This window comes from Solanum lycopersicum, chromosome 1, assembly GCF_036512215.1.
Source record: "Solanum lycopersicum chromosome 1, SLM_r2.1".
Lineage (NCBI taxonomy): Eukaryota > Viridiplantae > Streptophyta > Magnoliopsida > Solanales > Solanaceae > Solanum > Solanum lycopersicum.
Window position 1 is genome coordinate 47,544,671 of NC_090800.1, and position 17,406 is coordinate 47,562,076.

Sequence of the window (17,406 nt, forward strand, 5' to 3'; positions counted from 1 at the left end):
AAACTTAAAAAGTAGAAACAAAGAATGTTAAATAGTTTTTCATCATTAAAATGTAGAAACGAAAGAACGTTAAACAGTATTTTTATCATTAAAATGTAGAAACAAAGTAATATATTTACGTTTAGTTCATCTCAAAATTCTTAAGAGCACCATACAATTTTTATATGATGAAAGTGACAAATGAGTAGGTTGAGTTTGATATTAGTCTATTAAACATGATTCAAATAAAAATGGATAAGTACTCAACTTGGCTCATATTTTAACACGGTAATAACGAGTTATCCAACGAATAATAGGGAAAATATGGATATTAATATTATCGTAGGGTTCATGTTACAATTTTGAGAAAAGAAATCTCTACCTATAAATTATTATTATAAGTTTATACCTCAATTAACTAATTAATATAAACCACCTGAAGAGATTGCTATAAAGCAGGAACAATGTTACCACCTGAAAAGATTGCTATAAAAGAGGAACAACGTTTGTAAAAGTTTGCTACTATGTAGATGATGGTAATACCATGCAAGGAGACAGAAACTTAATTTTAGAGGATGGAAAATGTGGAGGAGAAAAGGATGGAACTTCTCGATGAATTGATGATAGACATATTGAAGCGATTGCCAGCAAAATCGTTGATAAGATTAAAATGTGTATCCAAAAGTTTGTACTCATTGATAAATAACCCGGATTTCATCTTTATCCATTACAATTATGATTCTTTCTCTAATCAATTCATATTTCTCAAGCGCTACATCGAAATTGAGGAAAGCACCAGCGAGTACTCCATTTATTATAATGGTAAAAATATGTTAGCATTGCATTCAAATGATGAATCATTTAAATGTATAGCAGAAAATATAGAATATGAGGATAATTATATAGGTGTGAACGTTGCAGGTGTGTGTAATGGCATATTATGCATTTGTAGTTACAGGGGCATCGTTTTGTATAACCCAACGTTAAGAGAGTTTTGGAAACTCCTTCCTAGCAATCTCCCTCTTCTCGATGACTTATGTCCTAGTAAAAAGATCAACTGCTGTGTGGACCTAGCCACCGGAATCGGGTTTGACACTAACACTAATGATTATAAGGTTGTTAGAATCCTAGATCCCAGTAATGAATTCGAGGATTTTGATATTAACAGCAAGTTTATTAGTAAGGTAGAAATCTACAATCTCAGCACAAATTGTTGGAGAAGACTTAAGGATCTGGAATGCATAATAGATTCCTTACATTGTTCTCGTGTATTATTTAACAGAGCCTATTACTGGCATGGATATCTAAATATAGGTCATAATTGTATTGTTTCATTTGATTTTAGCACAGAGTCATTCCAAAAACATGCATATCCTGAGGATTTAGATGGTAATAGAAGTGAGAGTCTCTCCGTCTTGAACCAAAATATAGCTTTGATTTATTATAGTGAGTTCTATTCTCCGGATTTGTTAGTTGAACAATCTATTGATATATGGATAATGAAGAGAGAGTCCTGGGTAATGGAATTTACAGTTGGACCAATGCTCATAAAGAAACCTTTGTTGGTTTGGAAAAATGGCACAGAACTAATGATAGAAAGCAAAGAAGGAAAACTTGTGTCTTGTAACTTCTTTTTCCAATCGACCAAGGAACTTCATATGTCTGGTGTGCAAAACACACTGGAAGCTTTTGTTTGCAAACAGAGCTTGATTTCCATAAAGAAAGAAAGTGCCAAGTGGTCTTGATTATTTTTATTATTTTGAAGGGATATGATGTCTTAATAACTACTAAATTTATAATTCTTGATTTAATTTTCATTAGCCTTTTGCCTAATGTTTTTAATAATAAACAAAATAGAGTATACATTCTCCAAATCGATAGAGTTCTAATTGCAAAACAACAACAAGATGAGAAACTTAATACTTGCGATGGAAATGTTGGTGTTGATTTGGCTATAAAAACAAATTACTCCAAATCTCTTTTCAATATAACAAGAAAACAAAGAACATTCTTGTTAAGAAATTAAATGTTTTTGAGTATGTCAATAGAATATTGGCAAAAAGGATACCGTCTAGTTTTTTTCTATGCTTTTCTTTTCATTTGCACTTTTTCACGTTCTTTGTAACTCACGTTCTGAAGACAAGAGGCCACCTTTTAAAAGAGGAGGTTGAACAGTTGCAGCTTCCTAACTATTCCTCGTCTTTTCAAAAACTAATATTATTATTCCATTTAATTCTTATCTTAAGAAATAAAATAAAATGAACCGGATCGGATTGGTCCATATGGGCTTCTCATGACCCACCACAAACTTACATCTCCCACTTCACACATGGTGGACAAGACGACATCAACTAGACATATAATTCATACAACAAATAATTTGTGCCATCTGTAAGTATCAAGCCTTGTTTTCATTTTCTTACAAGCCCTACGTGGGCATCTAATCACATAAGGGAGAATTCACTAGAATTTAAGGTTACTATAAATTTAGTACACTATCACTCAAAATATCCAAGACATCATCTTCTACTTCAATAGTTACTTATTCGATCCTTCATCCTCTTAAAGTGGTAAACTTGAATTCATGTTTAACTGTATACACACAAGTACACTCAATATCAATATGGTTACTGCAATAGTCGACTTTTATATACAAGTTTAATATTCAATTAATCATCTTTTCTTTCTACTCGAATCTATGTCTAATTCAACTACTTTCCTACACATGCACTGCATTGCCAAATAATTCATGGCTAGTTGTAACATGCTAAATTAGGAAAATTGATATAAACTTAAAAAACAACAACGGTTCAATGGTATTTCGTTAAAAACTCATTTTATTATTTTGGGGTCTCACAAAATGAAGAAGCAGAGAATCATCGTTTCATTGACCATTGGTTGCTTGACACACATGGAATGAAGCACCTCGTACAAAACCTTGGTTTAAACACCTCTAAATGTTTAGCCCTATTTTCTTTCTTAAGTGATCCTAAAACACATTTTTAAGACAAAACCCACGTCTGACTCATAAAACAAGTCATAATATGATGGTAATCATCTCTTGAGCTCCTCGTTGTACGAGGCATTTGTTTGCTTGAGAGAGCCAATCTCGCAACTTGTTTGACATACTTTTTTTCATACAAAATATCAAATGCATACTATATCTGAACATAAATTAAATAATATATAGAAGAGAATAATTTAACAGCCAAGTTATTTTACAATACTAAAATATTATCAAATCCTACACAAACCTAGATCTAAAGATGTTTATAAACTAAGCCTCTACAGATGACCTTTTTAAAAGGATCAACTATCATTTAATGTGTAGAAATGTTTTACAAATACTATGATACCCACAAAATTATACTAAATGTCAATGTGTTTGATCTTGTTATTATACTTGGGATTCGTCGCGTATGTGGTAGCCGCTTGGCTATCACAATAAAGAATCATGGAACCCTTAACATTGCTTGCATTATTCAAATGTGCAAAGAATCTTGTTAACCAAACAACTTATTGTACTCTAGACGTGCATAACCCACAAATTTAGATTTCATGGTTGAAAGAGTTTTGCATGTTTGCTACTTACTTTTCAATGAAATAGCACCACCATTTAGTAAGAAAACATAATCATACGTTGACTTTGTACAATTCCAATCACCAGCCCGATCATTATATGTATAACCTCTTACGAATATATCATATCCATTTTAACATAGTGTTTGATCCACTGTTCCCTTAAGGTATCTTAATATATATTTTAATTCTTAACCAACAATCTCTTCCAATATTGAATAGATACATTCTTAACCAAAATTAAGCATAACAAATGATTCCATAAAAACATGCATATCTTCAAAATTAATAATTCATAGTTCAAGAGTTTATCATAGTATCATGGTTGAAAACATAATGTTGGAAGGGATAAATACAAGCTCAACTAAATGACATATATTAACATCATATCATGTATTATATGACTTAATCTATCATAATTGGATGAAACTCAAATTTATTAAATTAATACCCTGATCAGTTGAAAATTATAATTCTTGGGGACCCTACGCAGGAAGGACTCCATGGGTGAATCCACACACACCTTAATGCTAGAAATGTAAGACCCCCAAAATGAGTTAGGGTGTCTAGAGATTAACATGTTTATATTAGGGTTCTAAGGTCCTAAAATGACTCATAATATGGTTTAGAGTAGTGTGTAAAGTTTGAGGTGATTTGGAATTCAAACGTCAAGGGATGACCAAGACGCTTGACGTCTAGTCCCCTATGTGTCTCATGTGTCTATGCATGTTTATATTTGTATTTAATAAAATTATGAAGTCTTAAAATGAGTTAAAATGATGTTTAATGGTATTATATGGAGTTTCTTGAAGTTTGGAGGTCAAACATTCAAGAACATCTAAGACGTTCGAAAGTTACCCTTGATACATTCATGTGTGTCTTGATGGGGTCTTGCATTTTTGGATGAGTTGCGAGGATTTGTTTTAGCTGAAACTTATGTGCAAGGTCTAAAACTTGTTAAGGTTTGTATTTACCCCACGTCCTAAACTGACTCTAATTGATTAATTTACCTATTTTTGGGTGTATTTAAGGGATCAAACACGTGAACAACCCATTCCCAATTCCTTCTCACGAAATTGAACCATCCCTCCAACACTAATTCTCTCTAGAAACCTCCATTGTCGTTTAAGCTCAGGAACATTTTGTAAATTGGATTCTATGTGTTATTCACAAATTTTAGAGGTTTTAAACTAGACAAAGGTACGCTAATCCTTCCTCTCTAAGTAACGTTTCACTTGGAGAGTTAATCTCAAGTTTTCAAAGACGATTTCATGAAAAAAGTTCTTCTTCTTCAATCTAGCAATGGGTTCTTTCTAAAAACGTTTTAAATGGTTAAATCATGATGAATTGAAGTTAATTTATTGTTTTTAATGTGATTTTAATCCAATTGCATTATGAAACCATGTTCCTTCCCTAAATCAATTTAGTCCTTGCGTGGGCTTTGTGATCATGACTTGTTCATTGTTGAATTGTGATTTTCTTACGTTGAATTGTCTAAATCTACTGTTATTTACATGAATTGATTATGAACTGATAATTAAGGTTCCATGAGGATTAATGTATGAATATTTGAGTCTGAATAGCCTATGTTTCTATGTGTTACAGTGATTTCGATTATAGAAATTGTGTATGATTTTGATTATGAAAAACATCATTGTAGCTACTGTCTTAAGTTGATATTATGGATGAATTTTGGGTATAAATCCTTGATGATGAAATTATATAAGACTTACATGAATTTATCTAAGTTCTTCTAATCTGTGGAATGATGATGTTATGTACATGATGAAATCTAAGTTCTAGATTTAATGAAGCAAGATTTAGACGTGATGTATATGACTTTATCTACTTCCCTAGGTTGGTATTATTGTTATGAATGTTATCCATGGAAATCAAAGTAAAGCATATAGTAAGTGATCTATTACTCTCTACTTTCTAGTACATATGATATGCCTTGTATTATGTTATAGTGTGATCTTGTAGCAACTTGTACATGGTTTCCTTTATGATTAAAGTACATATAACTACTGAACTATATATGAATTGTTGATAAACAAGGTGTACTGATCAATAGGATAAAATGGTGAGAAATTGGTAAGAATGCTTATCTCCTCTGCTTTCTATATTACAGTGGTTGATGAAGCCTTGTATGACATTGTGTGGTATGGTCCACTTATAGTGGCAATGTTTACTTTATTGTCATTATATATGTATTGATCATGGCCTTGAAGGCAAATTGATGAACATATGAGTGTGTGGTTATGAATGATCACCTTATGTGTAAGTTGTACCTAGTCTTCTACTTTAGTTGTGAATCTAGGCTATGTTACTATTATTATGAGCATGTAAATGGTTATGTCAGATCATGTGTAGGTTCTGCCATTAATGAAGTGTTATTGATTGATGACCCCTACCCATGTACCCTTATGTAGATGTGTGAATAGCTAAAGTTAGGAGTCTTTAAGTATAACATGAAGTTGATTTGTCTCATATGCTATTGTGTGTTTTGTGGTCTATGCTTGAAAGTGTAATATGGTCTAAGAGGGTGGCTGACTCAATGTATTTTTGATAGCCATTATGTGATCATGTTGACCAATGTACACACACCCTAAATTTTCATGCATGCTTACTGTCACATCTGGATTCTTGAATCCGGATGCAACCGGTGTCGTTAACCTCTCAAAGGTCATAGACAAGCCCCTTCTTAGCTTTCATCACATTCATATAGTTAAATTTGCGGAAAATTTAAAAAATTTACACATATTGAAGTGTACATAGACTTCATATACTTTTCGCATAAGTTGCTGTTATATTAAGCTTAAATTACAGACAACCATCTGCAATTGTGGAATCAATTCAAATCAAAAGATCAACATGTCATAATAGTTTACCAAAAAAGGACTTAATACAAAGCTTCGAATAAATGTCTAAAAGAAACGCTAGGGAGAACATCCTCTAGCTATGTCTAAAGTACTAATGCTAGGAAGGTAAATGTAGCATCCTCAAAATCAAGAGGACCTACAAAAGCTCTGGAGATCGCTGAGTCCAAACCGCTGCAACGAGTCTTCAACCTTCTCTCTGACCTTCACCTAAAAGATAGCAAATGTATAGGGTTAGTACACACTTGTACTAAGTATGGCTGTATTCACACATACACATAAGGCTATGTATGATCAAGGAAAGATCTTCCTAAACAACATTGCCATTTCTAAAAAGTGACATCACTAGACTTTCCTAATTCGTTATTTGTGAATTGTGATATGAATATGACATATTTTAATCCATTCAAAGCAAAAAACTCATTTTATATATGAACATAAGACCTTAGAATCATCAGCATAAATTCAGAACATCTCGAGCGAAGATTTTGAAATTTGATATGCCCAAACCCGAGAGCTCTTCATTGACACTTACTTTATTTTTCAATATTTTTATTCTTCTTGTTGTGTAATTCAGAAATCTCCTTTGATCCTATGTTTTACTTACAAGTGCAATGATTTATTGTAGTCTCATACCTACAATGAATCAAGTAAGTAATGCGAAGGACTAAGGAAATGATTTAACTACAAATTGGGCATGATATCTTATTAAGCCAATCTTTATTGGCTAAGACAATTAGGCGTTCCTTTACATAACATAAGAAATTATTATAAGCCAATCTTATTTGGCTATGATCTTTTTCCAATTATATAAAGTCAGTATAAGCCAATCTTATTTGGCTTGATCATTTTCATAACAAGAGGATTCATATTTGGCTATGTCCTTTACTTATTGGAAACTTCATTCTTATCAACATTGACATTCATAGATCTTACTTTATTAGTTCACCTTGGACTTACATCTCTTTTTTCTTGATATTTTGTTAAAGAAGTATGTAGCATTGAAATCCTGTGAAGCTACATGAAATCCAGTGTCTTCCCACACCGAAAAGAGGTGATTCAACGATCAAAGTGAATCCTGGATCATGCGAGTTAACATGAAATCAATTGTCTACCCCACACTGGAAAGGGGTAATTCACCTGCTAAAGTGAATCCATCTCAAGTGTTTACCTCACACTTGAAGGGGTGGCTCACGGCTAAAGTGAACCAAGAACATTCTTTTGAGCATTAACCGACATAGATCATGTGATCTAAACATGAAATCTAGTGTCTTCCCCACACCAAAAAGAGGTGATTTCACTAGAAAAGGTGAAAGCGAAACATACCTAGCTCTCTTAGGTGGAAACCACAGGTTAGTTCCCATGTTGTCTAGACATTGTTCGAACACTAGGAGACATACCGAGAATACTTATCCACCTCGGTGGTAGCCTCACTAATGAGGCTTACACGTGCAAGCACAAGCTCATAGCTAGTCTATCGTTGCTTTGCTCACTCTATTTATGTTCTTATCTTTTAGAGTTGACTCAAACATTATGGAAGCTTGCTTCTAGATTGAAGTTTACTTAATCTATTGATGACTTGTCATCCCTTTATTTACATTGATGAAATGTGAATTATCCTTACATAACATCTTTAGTGTTAGTGAGACTTGTCTCACACATTCTAACACCCTTTTTTGTGAGTATCTTAACATGGTATGTTAGGTGAAAGTGAGACTTGTCTCACTTCCTTTAACACCTCTTTCTAGTAACTTTCTTAAATTAGATATATTCAATTATGTTAATACTCACTTTACTTGCTTACACTCATTTGGTAGCTTCATATCATCGTGTATGGACAATGAGAACTTCATTCAATGAGTTACATATGTTCGTAGTTCATTTATTTAGGGCATGTTGGGACTTGTCCCAATGATTGGAATGCCCCTTGGATATGGATTCATTGAATTACCTTAGATGTGATTATTTTATCATTTCAATACATTGGATATACATGATTGACATAAAATTAGTATTGACCTAAACAAATTGGAAAAGATTTCATAATCATCTTTATTAGCATAAGCCAAATTTACATTCGTTCATGATTAGTTTGGTATTTATTAACCATTAGAAAAATCTTTTAATTATTTAAATATAACATTATAGCCAATTTTATTCAACTTTTTGGACAATGTATGGTTAGCCATTTTATTTGCATAAACCAAACATTCACTCAAATATGATTTCATGAAGATCTTTTTAGCCAACCTTATAACATAGTTCAAACATCACATTGGTAGCCATTTCGGACAGCCTCACATGAAAACTTTAATGAACATAACATTTTCATCAAGTCGTATTTAACAGTTTGTATACACATCATGACCGTAACATCTCAAGACTAGCATTGTCGGACACAAGATGATCCAACATCGTTCTTTATATCACGTAAGGAGCATATAAAATCATGCATGTACAAAGTATAAGTCCATTCGACATTTATAAATCAAGAAACCTACACATTAAGATCAACCAGCACCACATACCAACAACATGATCAAGACTACGTCTATATATTCATTATAATCGAAAACGAGGATAGTAGGGAAGAAGGACGTTCAACAATAACCTTGGGAAACAACCCTAGTTTCGAGATTTCATAGATTCAAGACGATGTAAATTACTCTTGGAGAAATAATTCCAGGAGATAAACCCATACCTTATGTAGAACTTAATCTATGAAGACCACCTTGCACGAAACCTTGAAGAAAACCTTGAAATCGCCTATGAGATTTTCTATTTTTTTTTCACGCTTTGCTTATTGCCTTTGAGTAACGTTTCTAGGTGAATGATCGTGAGTTTTTAGGTCTTAGGAACTGATATTAAATCATTCAACTTAGGTTTAATAAGTTAATTAAATAAATAAATTACTAAAAAGCCCCTCCTAGATTACTAGAACTAGGAAAACACAACACTTAGTCAAATCTGAAATTTTTCCTAAGGATTTCGTTTTGAACCTTTAAATTAATTAATTGAATGTATAATTTGATTAATTAAGGGACCTAGGGTAATTATTAAAGTACCCCTAAGTCATTGGAACCATAACTAACTCTTTTGAACCATCCTATGTTAAGTACTAGGATGTTTCTTGAGTTATACTAGTTTAGTGTAACAATTTCTGTTTGACCCCTTTAATTTAATTAATTAACTTGATAATTTAATCAATTAGGTTACCTAGGGTAATTAATAAATTACCCTCAAGTCGTTAGGGCAATAACAAACCCCTTGGACCATCCTGGGTTAGGTACTAGGTTGTCTCTTTAACTAGTTACTAGGTTAGTATAAAGATTTTGGTTTGACCATTTAATTTAATTTATTAGGTGACTTAAGATAATTATTAAATTAACCTAAAGTCGTTAGTACAATAACTAACCCTTTGGAACATCCTAGGTTAGAAACTACGTTGTCTCTTTAACTAGTTACTAGGTTAGTTTCACCCGGTTAAGTCTTAGGTTGTCGGGTGCACTAATTTGTTTATTTAGGTTATTCCTAGGTTAGTTATCTATTTAGGTCAGTTATTTAGAGTTTAGATTTGGTTAGGAAGCTCAGCATCACATGGCTTGACCCCCAATCGCTCTAACCACCCTAACCGAATTCCCATGGGTTGCACATGTACTTGTACAGTGTTGTTGCTCATTTCTTGTTGTCTCAAGGATCCTTACTATATCATTAGGCACTGCTTAATAACCATTTCCATTTTAAGTGCTCATGTGCTATGGTGCCTAGGCTTGAAACATGAATGCCTAGCACCTATTGTGTATATGATAAAAGTATTGAATTTTAGCTTGGGGTCTTTATTGCAGGTATATCACTTAAACAAGCTCATTAATACTTAGAAAAATTGTCTAACACCCTTTAAGCCAATATTTTCTATATTTTCTAATATTCCCAATATTTTTCTTATTTCGGCATTATATAAATTGGCTAATACCCCTTAGCCAATTTTCTATACTATGCCCAATATTACTCAATATTGGGCATTGGAAGGCCTATGTATCCCCAATACGCATTCATAAAGACCTATTGTGATCTCACTATACATGTAATTTTCAGCAATGTTACACTTACATTTAGTATAAGTCATGGTGTTTAAATGAAAGGTAGTTCTCATTTCACTAGTATCTACTACTATGCATGTAAAGTGTATGTATGTGAAATATTTTATGTATTCCTTTCTAGGATGACTTGATAGGTTTACTAGTATGGGCAAGGGTTTGAGACCTTGTCTATGCGTTGCACATGTGTACCTTGATAGGATAGTTCCTAGGTTTGGTTTCTATGTATATGAAAATGAACGTACGGACATGTTATGAATATGATTTATATGATATGATGAAGTATGAATTTGCATAGTGTCTTAGTGGTTTTATATTAAAGTATTGCTCATATAGTTGTACCTATAGACTCATTCTTTGATATATGAACATGTGTGACATTTATGTGTTATGTGAAAAGTTTGCTCACATATATGTATACACACACATATGAATGATGATCTAGTCTATAGAGAAGCATTGAAAGGTGTGCTCAAGTGTATCCATAACTATATAGTGCTAATACATATTCTATGTCCATGTGAAAGGATTTCTCAAATGATTTAGGTTGATGAATTCTCATCTATGACCTATGAGCTAAGCATATGAGGGGATGACGATCCTAAGCCTATGTTTTATAAATTAATGTAATAAAGGCTTTTTCAATAAAGGTAACTTAGCTTAGCGCCGAGTGAACTTTTAGATGAGGGGGTGGCACCTTTCTAAAGATGGAAGAGGAAAAGGGTCCACTACGATCCTCCCGGGGTGGATAGTCTCATGACCCAAAAAGTGTATAGAGAGATGTTTCCATGATAGCCCACAAATTCCATAAAATATGTTGCCACATAGGATCTAGAAAGTGATATCACCTAATATTCTAGAATGTTACTCACGTATTACCTTTTCGAGTAAGGTGCCCTCTTTTTTGTGTGAGGGGATAACACCAAATTCCATGTTTAGCACCCATGGTCTTAGTGTAGGTTAAGGCTATAGTTTCCCTACCGTAAATGGACAATGGAAGTAAATGAATAGGATCCTAACTAGGAGGAATTAAGGAGGTTACTTAGGATTGGTGGAATTAATTAACCTATCTTGACATTGCACAAGTAGCTCCTTATGAAGTCCTTTGAAGGTGACTTGATGTATATGATTATGTTTATGTCTTTATGCAAGACATTGTAGTAATTGTCTACTTGTGATGAAGATGTGCATGATATGAGTCTATATGATGTGATCTTATCCTTATATGCACTATGTTGGTATAAATGACTATATGATGAAGGTCTTGTATTGACATTTATGAAGTTGTCTTCACTTACTTAGTGATGTATGAATCGGATGGTAAGGCTTACGGTCTTATGATAGGTTTACTAAGTATGTGTGAGGTTAGGGGGCTTCCCATATACATTGAACTAGAAGGATTAAATTAGGATTAGGCTTAAGGTCTTATAATTGATTGACGTAACATGGAATTGGTATATGTACAAGTTGAATGTTGCTTACTATAATTGTCAGATGGTATTGACTTAAATATGTCTAGGTTGTACTATTCTTCGATGATGGCGTGTGTTGCGTGCTGTAGATTGTATATATGGTTTCTTTGTGTCCTTAAGGTGATGCATTGCACCAATTATCACTGGAGGGTTACAGGGGAAGCTAATGAATAAAAGAATGGAATATTCACTGTTAAATAGGAATAACTCACTATAAAGTGACTTGAAAATGTAATAAATTCTATATGTGATCTTATGAAATGTTTGGAATTTGAATATGTTTATATGAAGTATGTGAATGATATAATTGCTATTTGATAAAGGTTTTATGAAGATTTACTCAAAAAGGCATGAAGTGTGATTTGAAGAAAATGTCCCTTTTAAATGCATGTTTTTACATGGTTGTCATACTTAGTGCATTATTGTACTAATCCCATTATTATCTAATTTTTACACAAACTGTAGGTTATGGATTCTTAAAGGAAGTCTACGTAATTGAGGATCTTTATATGTAATTCCCAAGATCAAGGAAAGGAATCCTTAAGTCCAAGGGTTCCTATGTTATGTCTTTACTGTAAAGTGCATTCTTAGTGTACTTATGTTTATGTTTAAAAAACCATGTCCCTAATGTATTCTAATGTTGATTGAGTCTAAGATGGAAAATAGACTTAAGGTCTAAGTATGTAATATGATATTTTATATGTATATGAATTAAATTTTCTAGCATATGATGTGCTATAAAAAAATTTAATTTTTTAGCTAAATTTAATAATACAATGCGAGGAATGATAACTATGGGCTTGTTTAAGATCTTCGATAGTTCAAATACGCCATGTTACTTCTAGGAGGTGCTCCCCGATCGTGACAAATGTGGTATAATACCTCTGAGGGGTCTAGTACGTCGTGTTACTTCTAGGGGGTGCTCCACGGTCGTGACAAGAAGCTTAAAAAGATCAGTATATTAAAGACTGATGAATCCTAGTTCTTCTTCGTCCTTATACTTAAGTGAATTTGTAGAGTGACTTGGTCAAGTTTAGGGAATTTTGGAGAATGAGTTTAATATGGGTAACTTTGGGTTTCAAAACTTTGTTAAGGCCTTAGTATAGAAGGCAAAACAAAGTAGTATAGAATAAAAGTAATTCGGGAAAGACCCAAACGCCCCTTTAAAATTACTACCAAATCTCATCTACGGTTTGGATATAGACCATACTTGTTATTCATTGAAAAGTTTAGAAACTTTTATTTTGGACTAATTTTTTATGGATCTGGTCTACAACTCACAGGTCTCTGTACATACAACAGAACCCAACACGACCTCTTAAAATGTTTCTAAGTCTTGGACTCATCTATGAGACCTATCTTTGAGTTGTACAATGTTTGACAAACCATCATGGTGAACCATAAAAAATGGTACTAAGACATGATTTTTCATTATAAAATATTTTTTCATTTCTTACGGTTGCCATCAAGATTCCGAAGAATGTTCTAATGTTTTAAATGGGAACCGTAGATACATACTTTATCCCATAAATTTATTTTCTTTTTTTCCAAATTATGAGGTGTTACAATATCTCCCCATTGGAATATTCCTCCTCAAATAAGACTCAAGGAAACATAAAACGGATAGGGTAAGAGTTCTAACAACCCAACCAGAAGGCAAATTCATTAACAATACATAACCAAGGATAACATAATATCCTAGCTTAACCACATTGAAAATATCATTTCATAAGGTATACACGCAAATGATACTCAAGCATACATAATCATGGAGTAATCAATCAAAGCTAAATCAAATGCATGAGGAAACATGAGAATGACTATTACATGAGGATGGACCATGAGGAATTAAATATATCCAGCTAGAGTAGGGCCAGAGGGAAAGAGATGTGATAATTGTGTCATCATACAGACCTCTACCTCATAGGTAGCACCCTGAACCCTTGATTATTTTATAATACTTTTAAGAATGTAACTTCCTTTTTTCTTAACTTTTTCACTTGCTGGTCAAAAATCTTAACCGAAGCTTCTTCATAAAAATTCTTTTATACCAAGACTCTCCAATGGCACAATACATGTTGGATCACAAACACATTTTTTCAACAAAGAGACATGGATAGTCAGATGTCTCAATTCTAAGTCATTAGGAAAATCAAGTTCATAAGATCCTTTACCAATCCACCTCAAAATCTAATATGAGCCCACATAACAGGAAATAAGCTTTTCTTTCTGTCCAAACCTAATTAAAACCTTCATGGGTGATCATCTACGTCAAACTTAAGATCTTTTCTTCTAACATCAACATAGGACTTTTTTCATCTTTGAGCCATTTTCAACCTTTCTCTAATAAGTATAAATTTCTCCATAGCCTCATGTACGGATATGAGACCAATTAAAGCAACCCTACCAATATCAAACCATTCTATAGGATTTCTAAACCTTTAGTATAAAGAGCCTTAAATGGAGTCATATCATATCTTGAATGATAACTATTACTATTAAATAAACTCAAACAAATACCAATGATATTTGACAAACCAATCGTTTGAATGTTGAACTTAACTCGTACTTTTAGAATAAGTTTAAGACTACCTACCATATTAGGAAGTATTCTATATGATTTATTTGAGTGCACAATATTTTTATGTTAAGTTAAAATTCAAGGAATTTACGGAATACAAGTTGGCATATGTTATTGTTAATGCCATTAAGGAATCCTCTTTGTTTGGGGGTCACATTTCTCATATATTATCAAATAATATATATAATATTTACAAAACCAGTAACCTATAAAATCGAAGGTCTACGAGTATAGTTTCAAACAAAAAAACAATTCATCAATATGAGTTAAGAAATGAAAGATGTGCAGGTTTTTGTAAGACTGCACAAGTAGACATCTCGAAGTGCATCCCCAGACCCCTAAGTTGGTTATCCTTTTAAAACACCCATATTCTTCCATTTATTCTTTACAACTGATCAAAAACCAAGAAAATCTGATGTTAAGCTACTAAATCCTCATGAAGTTTAACGTAAATTGCTCTACATCAGGAGCTTAGTGTTGTGGTATAATTTCCTTTTTGGTTTGGGCTCTGATTGTTGAGTTGCAAACAAGCAGAATTTGAGTATTTTTATTGCATACATTTTGGTCGGGGTAATATTTTTTTGATAAGCCTCATGCGTAGGTCAATGTTGTTGTCACGACCTAGGGGTACACCCTAGATATAACTTGGCGTACTATACCCCGAAGGGGTCTCATACAAGCCCTTTGCATATCATAACATAAGATGATATATAAGTACAAAAATTTTAAAAAACTATTTCCCATACATACGAAAACTTTTATAAAATCAAGCAAAAGTTTTACTACACTTTGTCTAAAACCATCTAATTAAACTTTAACTACTTTTGGGTCACAACTTGTACACTAGTCCCACAACATGAATATAAAAGACATAAAGGAAAATAGTGGCCTTGTCCTCAAAGCTATAAGGACTCATCAAATCTTTAACTTATTTTCTCCTTCGAAACCTATCCTCAAGAATGAAACTCAAAATCACCGAACTCTACATTTGATTAGAATGTAGAAAAAGTATGTGTTGGTACAAAAGTACTAAATATGATAACTAGTATAACATCAGAAGGGTTAGTCAACATGTCATAATTCATAAACATAAGAAATGTTTATGAAACGTAAGAGACAATATCATAATCACAAGTAAAGTCTCCACCATAAGCATCTAATAAGAATTTTTCATCCTTAGCTATCATATCATAGGAGAATTATTTCAAGTTACCTCATGTAATATATGTGCAAGACATGGATAAGACCCCATAATCCCATCAAAACTAAGTATCCCTTTTGATCTTCACATGCATATTCCATACACGTAGTCAAGTCCTAGACTTTAAGATGTAGCTTCAAGTCCCATATTTTCAATGTATGAGTAAGACCCCATAAAAACCCTCCTACTAAGTACCACCTTAGGCAATCATACATACGTACTTACAATATTAGGATCTGATCCTTAGCTTAAATCTCATAAACAAGGGAATCCCTCACCTTTAGTCAATCATTTTATGCAAGGAAACTATAGCAACAATCTATCAAAGTATACATCCTATAAAAGAAACATTTCTTAAGTAACATTAAGTCATACTTATGCAATGAATAAATGAGACCTCCATAATCCAGTCCGTACTAAGTACTTCTTTAGATCATCAATAATACTTTACAATTAGGGAATAATAATTCCTCTTTGGAAGCATTGGAACCCTAGGAATCACTTCATTAAATATATGTTAGTTCCTCATTAAGTTGAAATCTATGAGATGTTACATTAATTACATCTTAGTACATAATTGTTTTTAACTACAGGATATTATTCCACAAGCATAGTCTTAGTTCATTAAGTTTTAACCCTATGAGATGCTTCTTCAAGAACATCTTAGTTCGTTAATTGTGCTGGACTCTAGGAGATGCTTCCTTAATCATAATCTTAGTCCATTTGGTTTGAACTCTAGGAAATGCTTCATCAAGTATATTCTTAGTTCATTATTGATATTGTTGTAGCTGGGATATATCCTTAACCGACATGAGAACATGTGATCTATCACATGATCACTCCCTCTATTACCTATACCGTCAAGGATTGGTCCACTTGGCTAAAGTAGAACCGGTTTGTTAACTTAGCTGGATCCACCAACTTACATTCCTACGGGGTACGTAGTTATGAGATACAAATATTTCTAGTAGGAACCAAAAACTCCAGTCGGTGAAGGCTTCCATCTCATAAGACATACTTTGGGAAATCAAGACTGTACTAGGTGACAATTCCCATTTTGAAGCCAAATATCAACTAGGATGGAACCTTCATCTTATTTCGATATCATTTGGTGCTTAGGTACAAATCCAATAATATAATTAATAAGTCTGTACTTTGACTTAATTTTGATGGTAAGATATTCTTCAAAACCACACCTATTTCTATTGTGCCACACAAGATGGTTCCTCTAAAGTTTGAGCCAATGGTTACAACCTTATTAACCGGACCATATACTTTGGAAAAGTATAGGAAAATATGGGTTACTAAAAAAATGCACTCAGTATGATAGCCAGACAATTTTTTTGAATGTATGCCATTAGCTAAGTTAAACTATTGTTTTGAAGATTGTGTAAAAACACAAGTCATTAGCATAAGAGACATCATAAAAATACATACACAGTAAGCAAAAGAGATAAAAACAAAATCATAGACATAAACCATACATCATCTTAACATAGCATTAGAGAAACACTCCATAAGTCACCTCAAGTACAAGCTTGTGTAATGCACCGATAAGACCCCATAATCCCACCCATGCTAAGTAAGTATCTTTAGGTCCTCTTTAATATATAAAATA

General features: G+C 32.9%; 1 protein-coding gene across 1 annotated transcript; it reads left to right on the forward strand.

Moving 5' to 3' along the window:
* The first annotated feature begins 454 nt into the window (after positions 1–454).
* Positions 455–1,781, forward strand: SLF1 (S-locus F-box protein type-1). Its single transcript, NM_001301439.2, is given in 1 exon segment — positions 455–1,781. A coding segment is annotated over 1 exon segment (1,170 nt). The 5' UTR covers positions 455–554; the 3' UTR covers positions 1,725–1,781.
* Positions 1,782–17,406: the final 15,625 nt, after the last annotated feature.